Source organism: Prunus dulcis, unplaced genomic scaffold, assembly GCF_902201215.1.
Source record: "Prunus dulcis unplaced genomic scaffold, ALMONDv2, whole genome shotgun sequence".
Lineage (NCBI taxonomy): Eukaryota > Viridiplantae > Streptophyta > Magnoliopsida > Rosales > Rosaceae > Prunus > Prunus dulcis.
The window spans coordinates 36,455-49,213 of NW_023010056.1; the positions used below are offsets into that span (position 1 = coordinate 36,455).

The 12,759-nt window shown below is 38.2% G+C and overlaps 1 protein-coding gene and 1 non-coding gene across 2 annotated transcripts; one reads left to right on the forward strand and one right to left on the reverse strand.

Annotated features, from left to right (window-relative positions):
- Positions 1-1,057: 1,057 nt before the first annotated feature.
- LOC117612722 lies at positions 1,058-1,453 on the reverse strand. Its single transcript, XM_034341386.1, has one exon. It carries the CDS (start codon positions 1,451-1,453, stop codon positions 1,058-1,060), a length of 396 nt encoding a protein of 131 aa, XP_034197277.1.
- A 4,328-nt stretch (positions 1,454-5,781) lies between these two features.
- On the forward strand, positions 5,782-5,887 carry LOC117612723. Its single transcript, XR_004583529.1, has one exon. It is a non-coding gene; the product is annotated as a small nucleolar RNA R71 (small nucleolar RNA).
- The last annotated feature ends 6,872 nt before the right edge of the window (positions 5,888-12,759 follow it).

Here is a 12,759-nt window from a genome sequence, read left to right on the forward strand (position 1 = left end):
ATGTAGATGGAATATCATATCACACTACAAAAAGGAAGCCTTTGCTGCTACTGTTTCTGCTCTTGGTATTGAGAACAAAAATGATCTAGTGGTGTATGATGGAAAAGGGATCTTTAGTGCAGCTCGTGTGTGGTAGCTGTTTCGAGTATTTGGCCATGACAGAGTCTGGGTTTTAGATGGAGGCTGACCAAGATGGCATGCATCTGGATATGATGTTGAATCTAGCACGTCTGGTGATGTAATTTTTAAAAGCTAGTGCTGCCAGTGAGGCAATAGAGAAAGTATACAAGGGACAAGCTTTTTTTTTATTTTTTCGCAACATACCTCTGTCTCGGACCTTTGCCAACACTGGAGACGCAAAAGGTAGAACCTTCCTTACAAGTTGGAATTGTCAGTTCAGAGTTATGGTTGATCTAACCTGTGTCGATGTGTGATACGTATAGATGTGTGTTCTTTGTCCCTACGAGTACTCATATTTATGTGCACTATATAGGAAAGAGGTTAGATCTAGGAGAGGGCAATCAACACGCAAGCTCAAAGACATGGAATCACATGGGAGTGCGAAAGGTGGATCCGTGCTTCATGTGAGTATAATTTCGAATTCATGCAAATTTTGTGGTTGTGGATCCGGTAGTAAGAGCTGTACTCAATGTTGTGTTGTAGGGCTCTGTGTTTTAACTACTCAAAATTATGTGTTTGCGCTAGATCTACACAACTACCCCTAAACTTGCTTAGTGTAGATTTGGTGATGTTAATGTAGACTTGTTGCTGGGTGCATGATTCCAGTTGCTGCTAGGTGCATGATTCCAGTATAGGATTTTCTGCTTTTGTTGCTTGCTGCTGATTGTTGTGTCCTGCATTGAATCAATGTGTCAAAAGTCAATAGGAGAGAAATAAAGTTAACTAGGTAAATACAAACAAGACCAAATTTTTTTCATTTTTTTTTATAAATAAAATAAAGTAAAAGAAGTAAAGAGTTTAGAAAAATTGGGTTGCCTCTCAATAAGCGCTTTATTTTAAGTCTATAGCTAGACATTGCAGAAGTCTGGTGGTCAAATCACTGGTTCCTTAAGGGTGTCTCCACGTATGGTTTCAGCCTGTGACCATTCACCTTGAATGTGTTGCCTTTAGCCTTATTAGTTATTTCAACTGCTCCATGAGAAAAAACTTGAGTCACCAGGTAGGGTCCAGTCCAACGAGATTTTAATTTTCCTAGAAACAACTTGAGCCTTGAACTGAATAACAGAACCTTTTGCCTTGGCTGAAATTCCTTCCGTAAAATTTGACTGTCATGAAATGCCTTCGTTCTTTCCTTGTAGATGCGAGAACTGTCATAAGCATCTTGACGAATTTCCTCTAGCTCATTTAACTGCAATTTCCACTTTTCCCCTGCTGAATCATATGCAAAATTTAACTCTTTAATGGCCCAGTAAGCTTTATGCTCCAGCTCCATATGTAGATGACAAGCTTTCCCATAAACAAGTCGGAATGGTGACATCCCAATAGGAGTTTTATAAGCTGTCCTGTATGCCCACAAAGCATCATGTAGTTTTAAACTCCAATCCTTGCGTGTAGAGCCCACTGTTTTCTCCAAAATACGCTTGATTTCTCTGTTTGAAACTTCAACTTGACCAGATGTCTATGGGTGGTAAGGTGTAGCCACGCGATGATTAATCTCATATTTTGCTAGTAGGTTAGCAAATCGTTTATTAATGAAATGCTTCCCCCCATCGCTAAGAATAACACGCGGAATTCCGAAACGTGGAAATATAACCCCTTGGAGGAACTTCTGGACCACTGATCCTTGATTGGTTGGTGCTGCAATGGCCTCGACCCACTTTGAAAAATATTCCATAGACACTAAAATATATTGGTTCCCGTTAGAAGATGGGAATGGTCCCATGAAATCAATACCCCAAACATCAAATAGTTAAACAATTAGGATACTTTGCTAGGGCATCTCATTCCTTCTGGATCGATTGCCGACCCTTTGACACCTATCACAAGCCTTGCACCAATTCTGTGAATCTTTAAAAAGTGTTGGCCAAAATAACCCACTTTGTAGGATTTTCTCTGCTGTCCTTTTCTGCCCAAAATGTCGTCCACATGCATAGTGATGAGCAAACTTTAAAACACTTTCCTGTTCAGCCTCTGGAATATACCTGCGAATAATCTGGTATGGACAATACTTGTATAAGTAGGGTTCATCCCAAAAATAGTGCTTCGCATAAGATAAAAACTTCTTTTTCTACTGGTAAGAAAAATCTGGATGCACCACACCCTTAGCCAAATAATTGACAATATCTGCAAACCAAGGTGTTTTAATTTGGACAGCAAATAGCTGTTCATCTAGGAAACTTTCACTCAATGGTAGAGAATCTGCCTCTGTAGCTGCTGGAATAATTAATCTAGATAAATGGTCAGCCACAACATTCTCACTGCCCTTTTTGTCTTTAATCTCTAGGTCAAATTCTTGAAGTAAAAGAACCCAACGAATCAACCTAGGCTTTGCATCCTTCTTAGACAACAAGTATTTTAGTGCAGCATGATCAGTATAAACAATTACTTTAGCCCCAACCAAATAAGACCGAAATTTCTCTAGTGCGAACACAACTGCCAACAATTCCTTCTCTGTAGTTGCATAATTAAGCTGTGCATCATTAAGAGTACGACTTGCATAATAAATGACATGGGGAAGCTTATCTTTCTGCTGCCCCAAAACTACCCCTACAGTATAATCTGACGCATCACACATTAGCTTGAATGGTAAACCCCAATGTGGTGCAGTAATGATGGGTGCTGAAGTTAGGAGTGCTTTTCAACTTGTTGAACGCTTCTAAAAAGGCCTCACCAAAATTAAATGGTGCATCCTTAGCCAATAAATTGCACAAAGGTCGGCTAATCTTGGAGAAATCCTTGATGAACCAACGATAAAAACTTGCATTTCCTAAGAATGACCTCACACCTTTTACTGATGTAGAGGGTGACAGCTTTGCAATAACTTCAGTCTTTGCTTTGTCAACCTCAATGCCTTTGCAAGAAATCGAATGTCCCAAGACAATTCCTTGTTTCACCATGAAATGACACTTTTCCCAATTTAGCACTAAATTTGTTTCTTGACATCTCTCAAGAACTAATGATAAATTATGTAAGCACTGATCATATGAATCCCCAAAAACAGAAAAATCATCCATAAAAACTTCCATAATATTTTCGACCAAGCCAGAAAAAATACTCATCATACAACGTTGAAACGTAGCAGGTGCATTGCATAATCCAAACGGCATCCTCCGATAAGCATAAGTACCGAATGGACAAGTGAAAGTAGTCTTCTCTTGATCCTCTGGTGCGATTGGAATCTGATTATACCCAGAATACCCATCAAGAAAACAGTAAAAAGCCCGCCCAGCCAACCTTTCTAACATCTGGTCAATAAAAGGCAATGGAAAATGGTCTTTTCTAGTCCCTGTGTTAAGCTTCCGGTAATCTACACACATTCTCCAACCCATAGTCAATCGTGTAGGAACTAACTCATTATTATCATTTTTCACCACTGTAATACCGGTTCGTTTAGGCACAACTTGAGTCGGGCTAACCCATTTACTGTCAGAAATAGGATAAATCATACCGGCATCAAGTAATTTCATAACCTCTATTCTAACCACCTCTTTCATAATTGGGTTAAGGCGGCGTTGAGCATCAACTGTTGGCTTCATGTCGTCTTCCATTAATATTCTGTGCATACATAGGGCTGGGCTGATTCCCTTGATGTCCGCAATTGTCCATCCCAATGCATCTTGATATTTTCTCAACACACGAAGCAATTTATCTTCCTCTGTCGGTGTTAAATCTGCTGCAATTATAACTGGCAGCGTCTCTACAGCTCCTAAATATGCATATTTAAGATGTTTTGGTAAAGGCTTCAGCTCCAATTTTGGCGGCTGTTGTCTAGATGGTTTAAGGGGCTGTTTGGGCTCCCCTAAACTCTCGTACACATTCCTAAATTTTGGCAACACTGTGGGCAGACTGTTCAATGCGTGAATGTACTCAAGAACACCTTCATCTTCAAAATCTGTCTCAAGTTCCCCTTGTAAAACATGCAGCAACTGATATGTTTTTGAATTAGCATAAAATCTGTCCTGCACCATACTATCTACCATGTCAATACGCATACAATCTTGCTGTTCAGCAGGACGTTTTGCTGCCTCAAACAAATTAAACACCACAGATTGGTCCTGAACCCGTAAAGTCAATGTTCCAACTTCCACATCAATTAAGGTCCTAGCTGTTGCCATAAACGGCATCCCCAAAATAATAGGTGTTTGAAGGTCTTCATCCATGTCTAAAACCACAAAATCTGCCGGTAGATAAAGATTATCAACCTTAATAATTAGATCTTCAATAACACCTCTTGGATAAGTGATTGAACGGTCAGCTAGTTGAAGTATAATTGATGTAGGCTTTAAATCTCCTTGCCCCAATCGCTGGAAAACAGAAAAAGGCATCAAATTAATACTTGCACCCAAATCAATTAAAGCACTTTTAAAATTAGAATTTCCAATAGTGCAAGAAATATTAAAACTCCCTGGATCTTTTTTCTTAGGTGGTAGTTTGTTTAGCAAAACTGCGCTGCACTGTTCTGTCAAAATAACTTTGTCCAAATCTGAAAGCGTCTTTTTGCTGCTGCAAACTTCCTTCAAAAATTTGGCATATGATGGAATTTTCTTGATTGCATCCAGTAATGGAATGTTGATTTGAACCTTGGATAATGTCTGCATAAAGTCCTTGAGTTGTTGATCTTTTGCTTTTGGCTTCAAACGTTCTGGATATGGAATAGGGGCCTCATAAACACGCTCAGGAACTTGTTTTGGAACAGTTTCCAGATCTGTCAAAGTATGTTTTTCTGCAGGTTTGGCAGGTTCTGCTGCAAAATTTTCTGTATTATCCTCCACTGTTTGCTGCTCCTTTTCAATGCTATTTTCACGATTGTCATAGCTTTTTCCACATCGTAAAGTCCGAACAACGTTGCAATCTTCACGTCCATTTGGATTAGGAATTGTTTGACTAGGAAATTTGCCCTTTTCTCTGTCTGAAATCTGTGTAGCGAGCTGTCCAAATTGTTGCTCCAAACTTTTAATTGATGCTTCAACATTTTGAAATCTTTGATTGTTGCCCTCGATGAATGATTGAGTTGTTGCTGCCAGTTTAGCAAGTTGATCTTCCAGAGATGGTTTGGGGGGAACAAAAGGTTTTTGTGCATGCTGGAATGGTTTGGCATTAGTCTGATTGTCACCCCATTTGAAATTAGGGTGATCGCTCCATCCAGGATTGTAATGAGTTGCATATGCATCATTCCTAGGCCTTTGATAGCTGTTCATCATATTGACATGTTGTTCAACAAGCTCTGGGTAAGAGTCTCTATGTGGACAGCCCATTATGTCATGTGTAGCCATACTGCATATAGTGCAAACTGTTGATGTAGGTGGCTGCTGTGTAGAACTTGCTAGATGTTGTAGAAGCATATCAAACTTTGCATCAATTTTCTTATCCATTTTTTCCATTTGTGCAGACATGTTGGGAGAACCTACTGATAACTAAATGCCCCTTTTCTGTGAATGTTCTGCTGCCCATTGCTGAGATTCTGTAGCCATCATATCAAACGGTTCAAATGTCTCTCGTGCAGATTTATTTGACAATGATCCACCAGCTGATGCATTCACATGGCTCTTAGATGTAGGATTAAGCCCATCAAAGAAAATATTCATTTGTGTATCTGAATCAATTTTAACATGTGGACACTTTATGTACATCTCTGTATATCTCTCCCACGCTTCATGAAACTCTTCATTAGGCTTCGTGTAAATGTCAAAATCTCCCTCTTGAAATTCAATGTCTTGGATGCTGGATAATATTTGTTCAGGAATTTTGTGTGTAACTGCTGCCAAGTAGTAATGCTATTAGAGGGTAGAGTGAATAACCAAGTTTCTGCCTTGTCCTTCAAAGTGAAAGGGAAAAGATGTAACTTAATAGCCTCAGCAGAAAAACCCCTAATCAAAATATTCTTGCAACCCACAATAAATTTTGCAATATGTATGTTTGCATCTTCATTAGGCAGCCCCCGAAAAGTAGGTAGAATTTCAAGCATACGGTGCTTAATCTTGAACGAATCTCCCTCTTCTTGTTCAGGATACACAATGCAATTGGGAACATCAGTGGCACGGGCTTCCAATGACTCCCTTAGTGGTCTACCTGCCGCAGGTAATTCTAACGCCATGGTACTCTCGGTTGCAAACAGATTCTGCAGAAAAGTGCCCTGCAGTGAACAGTCCCGAGCCCAAATAACTTCTCTCCGCTGTCTCTGCAGTGTGCGCTCTGGTTCTGGATCAAATTGTACAATCTGTGCAGTTCCTGATCTGGTCTGGACCATGCAGTCTGCAGAATCTGCAACAGAAACAAAATTGTTCAATTTCAAAAATTTTTTTTTTTTGGACGAAAATTAAAAATAAAATAAAATAAAATAAATCAGAAAAAGGTTAAACAAAAATTGTCTAAAATAGTCCCCGGCAACGGCGCCAATTTCTTGATAGGAGTTTTAGTACCTGTGCAAACAGGGTTAAAATCACATAAAATACTTGCAAGAATACAAGGCTATTGTAGTATAGATGCTCATGCAAGGTCATTTTCCTCAAGGACTAATTAGCAATTTAAGTAAAAACAAATTCCAAATGACTACTTAAAATAAAAGGTCAAGAAAGATGATTATGAATTTGGTTGATTCTAAAAACAAATATTAAAACAAGAACAAATATGATTGAAGGAAAAAGTTTTGAATATCAATTTATAAAAGCACTAGGGTTTCACCATCACCTAGCAATCCTATGAACTTTTACCAATTACTTATAATTTGCACATGCCACTTTGAAGGTTAGGTTTTCCTAATGTATATTCTACTTGGAACCTCCAACACAGAACGTATATCCAACATGCAACCCGTTCGGACGTTCGGATCAAATCTGAACATGAAAGACTCATTAAGTTTTATGAAAACCCTTTGAAAAACCATGCAACCCTTAGGACGTGGTGTTCATCTTAAGTGAAATTATAATTATTAATCACGAGAAGCTAGCATCAATTTCAGAGAACCTTCCGACCAAAATTGCATCCAATTACTTTTCTAAAGATCCTAATGGTGATCAGGCATTAAGGCAATTAGATAGTTAAAAACAGTGATTAACAATTCAAGTAGGCATGCACTCATCATAAGCAATTAAATAAAAATCACATATTCATGCTAAGGTTCAAGGCTTCACCCTAGCAAAAGAAATTTAGTTACGCATACTCATAATTCAAATCCAAGAAAATATCATTAAGAAGAAAAGAACGAAAACACCTGAAAGTTGTGGAAACCCAAAACCCTAGCAATTGCTCTCCACAATGCAAAGTTCAAAAGTGAAAAAGAAGTGCTTAATTCCTTGTGAGAAAGAGCTTAAATACCCCTTAAAACCTAGCTGCCAATGTACAGCTTTTCCATCCCCACAAGGAAACAAATTAAAATAAAATAAAACTATGAAATAAAGTCCAAATTGGAATAGGAGAATCTGCCCAAAATCTGCCCAGCCACGTTTTTGCCCCAAATCTCCTCCAAATCTGGCCCAAGATAGCTTGTTTTAAAGATAAAAATGTTCTAAACACTTCTCTAGAAGGCCACGAACCCATCCGAGGTCATCTTGTGCTCCAAAAACGCAATAAAAGCCCAACACGTTACTATTCCAGCACCGCGCACTGCTCCTTTATTTTATTGCCAGAAAATAACCGCTTGGAAGAAACCTCTGAAATTTTGATACGATCAAGCTAAGTGACTCAAGAACGTCCTCCAACTGGAATTACTCCAAAATTCCTCCATTTGATTATGTTTTGCTCCAAAGAGAGTCGAAAGTCCTATATTGGAAATATAATTCAAAGTATCAAAATTCTTCCAAAATATTAACCAAAATATACTAAGAATGAGGTTAAATATATAATATAAAATATGTCCATCATATACTAGTGATTGGCTTAGGGCAGATGAATTTTGCTTCTACAAGGAACCAATGGATGAAGAGCTTGCATTCTCTAAAGAACTTGAAGCACTTGAAAAAGTAAGACATAGCTTTTTTTTTTTGTAAACAAAAATTTCTGTTTATAGCTTATTTGTTTCACATTAATGTTTTTTTTTACTTGTTATTAGATTTGGCTTGTACTCAAGCTTATATAACAACATCACTATCTCCTTGATTTTTGCATCCACATCGCTACCTCCTCTTTGAAAAATATCATTTTGAGTTGTAAGAGAGACCATAGTTTGTAACTTAATACAATGCATGATGATAAATTATGTTATGAATGAAAAAAAGTGCATTAAATTATGTTCAAAAGTTTTCAATCAAAACTGGGCTTTTAAGTTAAGTGGCCTAAAACTTACATAAAAAGGGTTTCAAAAATGCCCAAAAAAAACTGTCGAGTTTATCTTTTGATGAAGGCTTCTAAAATTGTGCTTAAAAGCTATTTGGGCCTAAAAAAAAAAAAATGGCAAAAGCTAGATTCACGGTAAGCTCCACCATCAATTGGATCGCTCGATATTGACAGATTCTAACTTGGGCACCAGTCACAGTCACCTTTAGGCCTCTGGTTTAAGACATAACGGTTTCCATAGCACAAAAAACGTCACTAACCAAAAAAGGAGATAAAGCTTGAAAAAAACAAATAATGAATATAAATAAAACTCTCTCACAAAAAGGGTGGAAAAACTTTACAAAAATATATGAAAAAACTCTCACAAAATGAGAGGTGAAAAACTACACAGAAAACCTAGAGTCTCTGGCACTTATTTCAAAACATGAAGAAACCTAAAGAAAGAATAATGATAAAGATCAGATTTAACAATCGAAGTGCAAGCAGGTAGAAAGGTGTCCTCAAACTAAATAACATCGCCGCACTATAATGAGTGGAAAGTTATAAGGGGTGTTATAAGGGGTTCACTTTATAGCCATCAGATAAATCCAAGGGCTGGGGAGAATTGAGATAAAGTTTTACAATCGGGTAGGTGAGGAACCCAAACCCGAATTGAATATCCAGCACGTCCGAAAAAGAAGAAGAAGAGGCAAGTTCGAAGTTTGAACAGAAAAAACTCATCTCTCTAAAACCCATAGCTCTGAGAAACGGTTGAAGGCAACGGTTAACGACGGTTGAAGGCAACGGTTGAACGCCACTCCGTTCTCCAGACCCTGAAAAAGTATTTATTTTGAGTAGAAGGGGCAAAGGTGTGGATTCCGAAACAGTGAAGGGGCGAAGCAGTGGAAGGGGAAGGAGAGAAGCCGTATTCATTGGAAGTGGTAGGTTCCATTTGTGGAGCAAAGCAACAGAAAGACCCCGCACAGACACCTTGCGATTGTTCAATAACCAGCATTTGGTGAGTAATTTATGGAATTTGAGTTTAGGGTTAGAGTAATGGTTTTCCCCAATTTGTACCATCAATTTTGTTGGATTTGGCATCTCTTCTTTGTGCTTCACTTGCATGTTAATTTTTGCTTGGGTATATGTTAAAAAAAGAATGAAAATCAAGTCAATAACATGTCAATAATGATATGAATAAGATAATGGTGTTGAATTGGAGGAGGCCCTCAAAACCTTCCACATTTGAAGCAGTGCATAGTGCAGATTATCTCTCTGGCGCTAGAATATATATATTTTTTGAAATAAATATTATTTCCTTTGTTACTAAATTTGCCTGAGAAAAATGAGAACAGATAATAATAAACTCATGAATAAAAGTGCAAAGCATTTGATGAGTAATTTATGGAATTTGAGTTTAGGGTTAGAGTAACGGTTTTCCCCAATTTGTACCATCAATGTTGTTGGATTTGGCATCTCTTCTTTGTGCTTCAATTGCATGTTAATTTTTGCTTGGGTATATGTTAAAAAATGAATGAAAATCAAGTCAATAACATATCAATAACATGTTAATAATGATATGAATAAGATAATGGTGTTGAATTGGAGGAGGCCCTCAAAACCTTCCACATTTGAAGCAGTGCAGAGTGCAGAGTACCACTCTGGCGCTAGAATTTATATATTTTTTGAAATAAATATTATTTCATTTTTTTACTAAATTTGCCTATGAGAAATGAGAACAGATAATAATAAACTCATGAATAAAAGTGCAAAGCATTTGAAATAAAGGTTGATCTATGACGATTGTGGCTGACTAAAGAAAAAGCTAGAAAGAAAGAAGGATGTGGCAATGGCTTAGCAAGCAAATAGTAGAGTAGATGCTTTGCTTTGCTTCCTTCCACTATATTTCTTATTTATTTATTTATTTTGTGTTGTGTATGAGATGACAAAAATTGTCATGTGTGTGAAGTGCAGAACTTGCCTAGATTGCACTCACACTCACTCATGCATCAACCATTGATTGGAGTTTGGATCCATAAATAAAACACATGAAATTGTTTGTAATTCACATAATCATTGCATTAATAGGTATTTGCACAAAATTTGTCATATTGCTTTGATGATGTTAAAGCCTATGATCAGTAATCCCTATGCTCATGTACTTTGTAAAATTTGTAATGTGCCTGGTTGACTAGTTGTGTAAATACCAATGTGATTGTGCAAATACGTGGTAGTATATGTGTTCACGTTATTTCATCTTGTATTTTAGGAAATGGGATCCAACGTGGAGCTGGTATGGCCAGAGTCAGAGGCATATTCATCATGGGTGAACAACTGCTCACATGCAAATTCATCTCTAGCTGCAATTCGAGTGAAGTTGAGTGCGGAACAATTAGAACAATTCAAGACATCATGCTTTGGCCATCTTCTGAATATAGATAAGATTCAGTTTAGCGGGCAGATTGTGCATGGGGTTGTGTTGTGTAGAGTAGCGGGGCAGGATGTGAAAGACTTGGATGGACTGAGTTGCTTAGTTCACTCGTCAGGATTTCTGTTTGATCACAGGGCTTCGTTTTGGGGAAGTGCCTGAAGTTTCCAGTGGAGAGAGTGATGAAATTAGACTTCAGAAAAGATATTTTATAGACGAAGGAATTACATGTAATGCTTTAGAAGAAGCATTTCTGAGGTGCACAGAGGAAGATGACATCTACAAGCTAGCTCTTGTTTACTTTGTTGAGTTAGTGGTTTTGGGAAGGGACAAACATTTGAACATCAATCTAAATTACCTGACCCTTGTAGAGGACTTGGATGCGTTCAACAGGTATCCGTGGGGTTCGGTGTCCTTTGACAAAACCCAAGACAGTCTATTTTTTGCACCAACAAAGTATGTGAAAAGCTTTGAAAATGAAGAGGGAAGAGGGAAGGGGAAAAGTAAGGTAACGGGAACAAGCCAGAGAAATGAGAAGGGCAAGAAGGATAAGCATGGTGAAGCACAAAGGGGTGGCTGGAGTTTTAAAGGTTTCACGTATGCTTTCCAGGTACATGGTAATAATGTTCATGTCAATTATGTTTTGTTTTTCTTTAAAACTTAAATAATGACTTTTGTCCTGTGAATGTGTAGATTTGGGTATATTAATTAATTCCTAGAATAGCGGACCTGAATTACTACAAGGTTGTTGATCCAACAGCTGTCTCGCGTATTTTGCGATGGAGAACTACTACGTCTGTTCCCGAGATGAGAAAGTTGAACAATTATTTTTTCCAGAGCAAAGAGGTTTGGTTTGCAGCCCTTGGAACTATTTATAAGATTCAATGAAATTATGAAGTAGAATGATTGAATATGACTCTTGTCTGTATTCTGAAACAGTCAGTTCAGTTGCTGGCGCTATGTCCGAGTGAAGAGGAAATGAGACAACCATATTGGAGTTGGCCACAGGATCGCCCTGCTGTTGTCTCGGCAGAGTCAATTCCTTCTTCATGTGCTGACCTTGATGAGTTGAACAAGGTGGTAAGCTTGTTGAGTCCAAGTTGTTTCAAGTAAAGCGGGAAAAAGACGTCCTTGAGTTAAAGGTCATACGGATGGAAAAACTTTTGGACCACTGTTTAGGTTCTCAGTTTGAGCAGGAAGTAAGGAGGGACCTAGCTTTACTGAAAGAGAGGACGAATCGTTGTGTCATCTCACATCTATTTAAGGGAAGTGAGGAAATGGATGACATTCAATGGGATGAAGGGCCAAGTAACAGAAATAAGGGAGAGGAAAAGGAAGATGAAGGGATTGAAGGGGGTGAAGGGCCAAGTAATAGAAATGAGGGAGAGGAAAAGGAAGATGAGGGGATTGAAGGGGGTGAAGTGCAAGGAAAACCAAGTGAGGTAGAGGAAGCTCAAAGGAAAAGAAGTGAAGGAGAGCAAGTGAAAATAAAAAGCAGCAAGGGAGAGGAAGAGCAAAGAAAGACCAGTGAGGGAGAGGAAGTGAAAAGAAAAAGCAGTAAGGGAGAGGAACTGCAAAAAAAAATCAGTGAGGGAGAGGATCCGCAAAGAAAAAGAAGGGAGGGCAAGGAAGTGAAAAGACAAAGAAGTGAGGAAAAGGAAGTGCAAAGAAACCAATGTGAGAAAGAAGATAATGAAGTTATGTTGCTTGGCGATGACATTGGCGAGAGCACGGAGGGGACAAAGGTTGAGTTTACTCTCGGGGACATTGATTTGGATCAACCTACAGCTGTGCTATCTCAGTTGAACGTTTGGTTGAATGATAAAGGTAAAGCTGTGGAACAAGGGGTCCAATTACGGAAAAGGAAGAGGATCATTCCTATGTGGAAGATCATTGAAGGT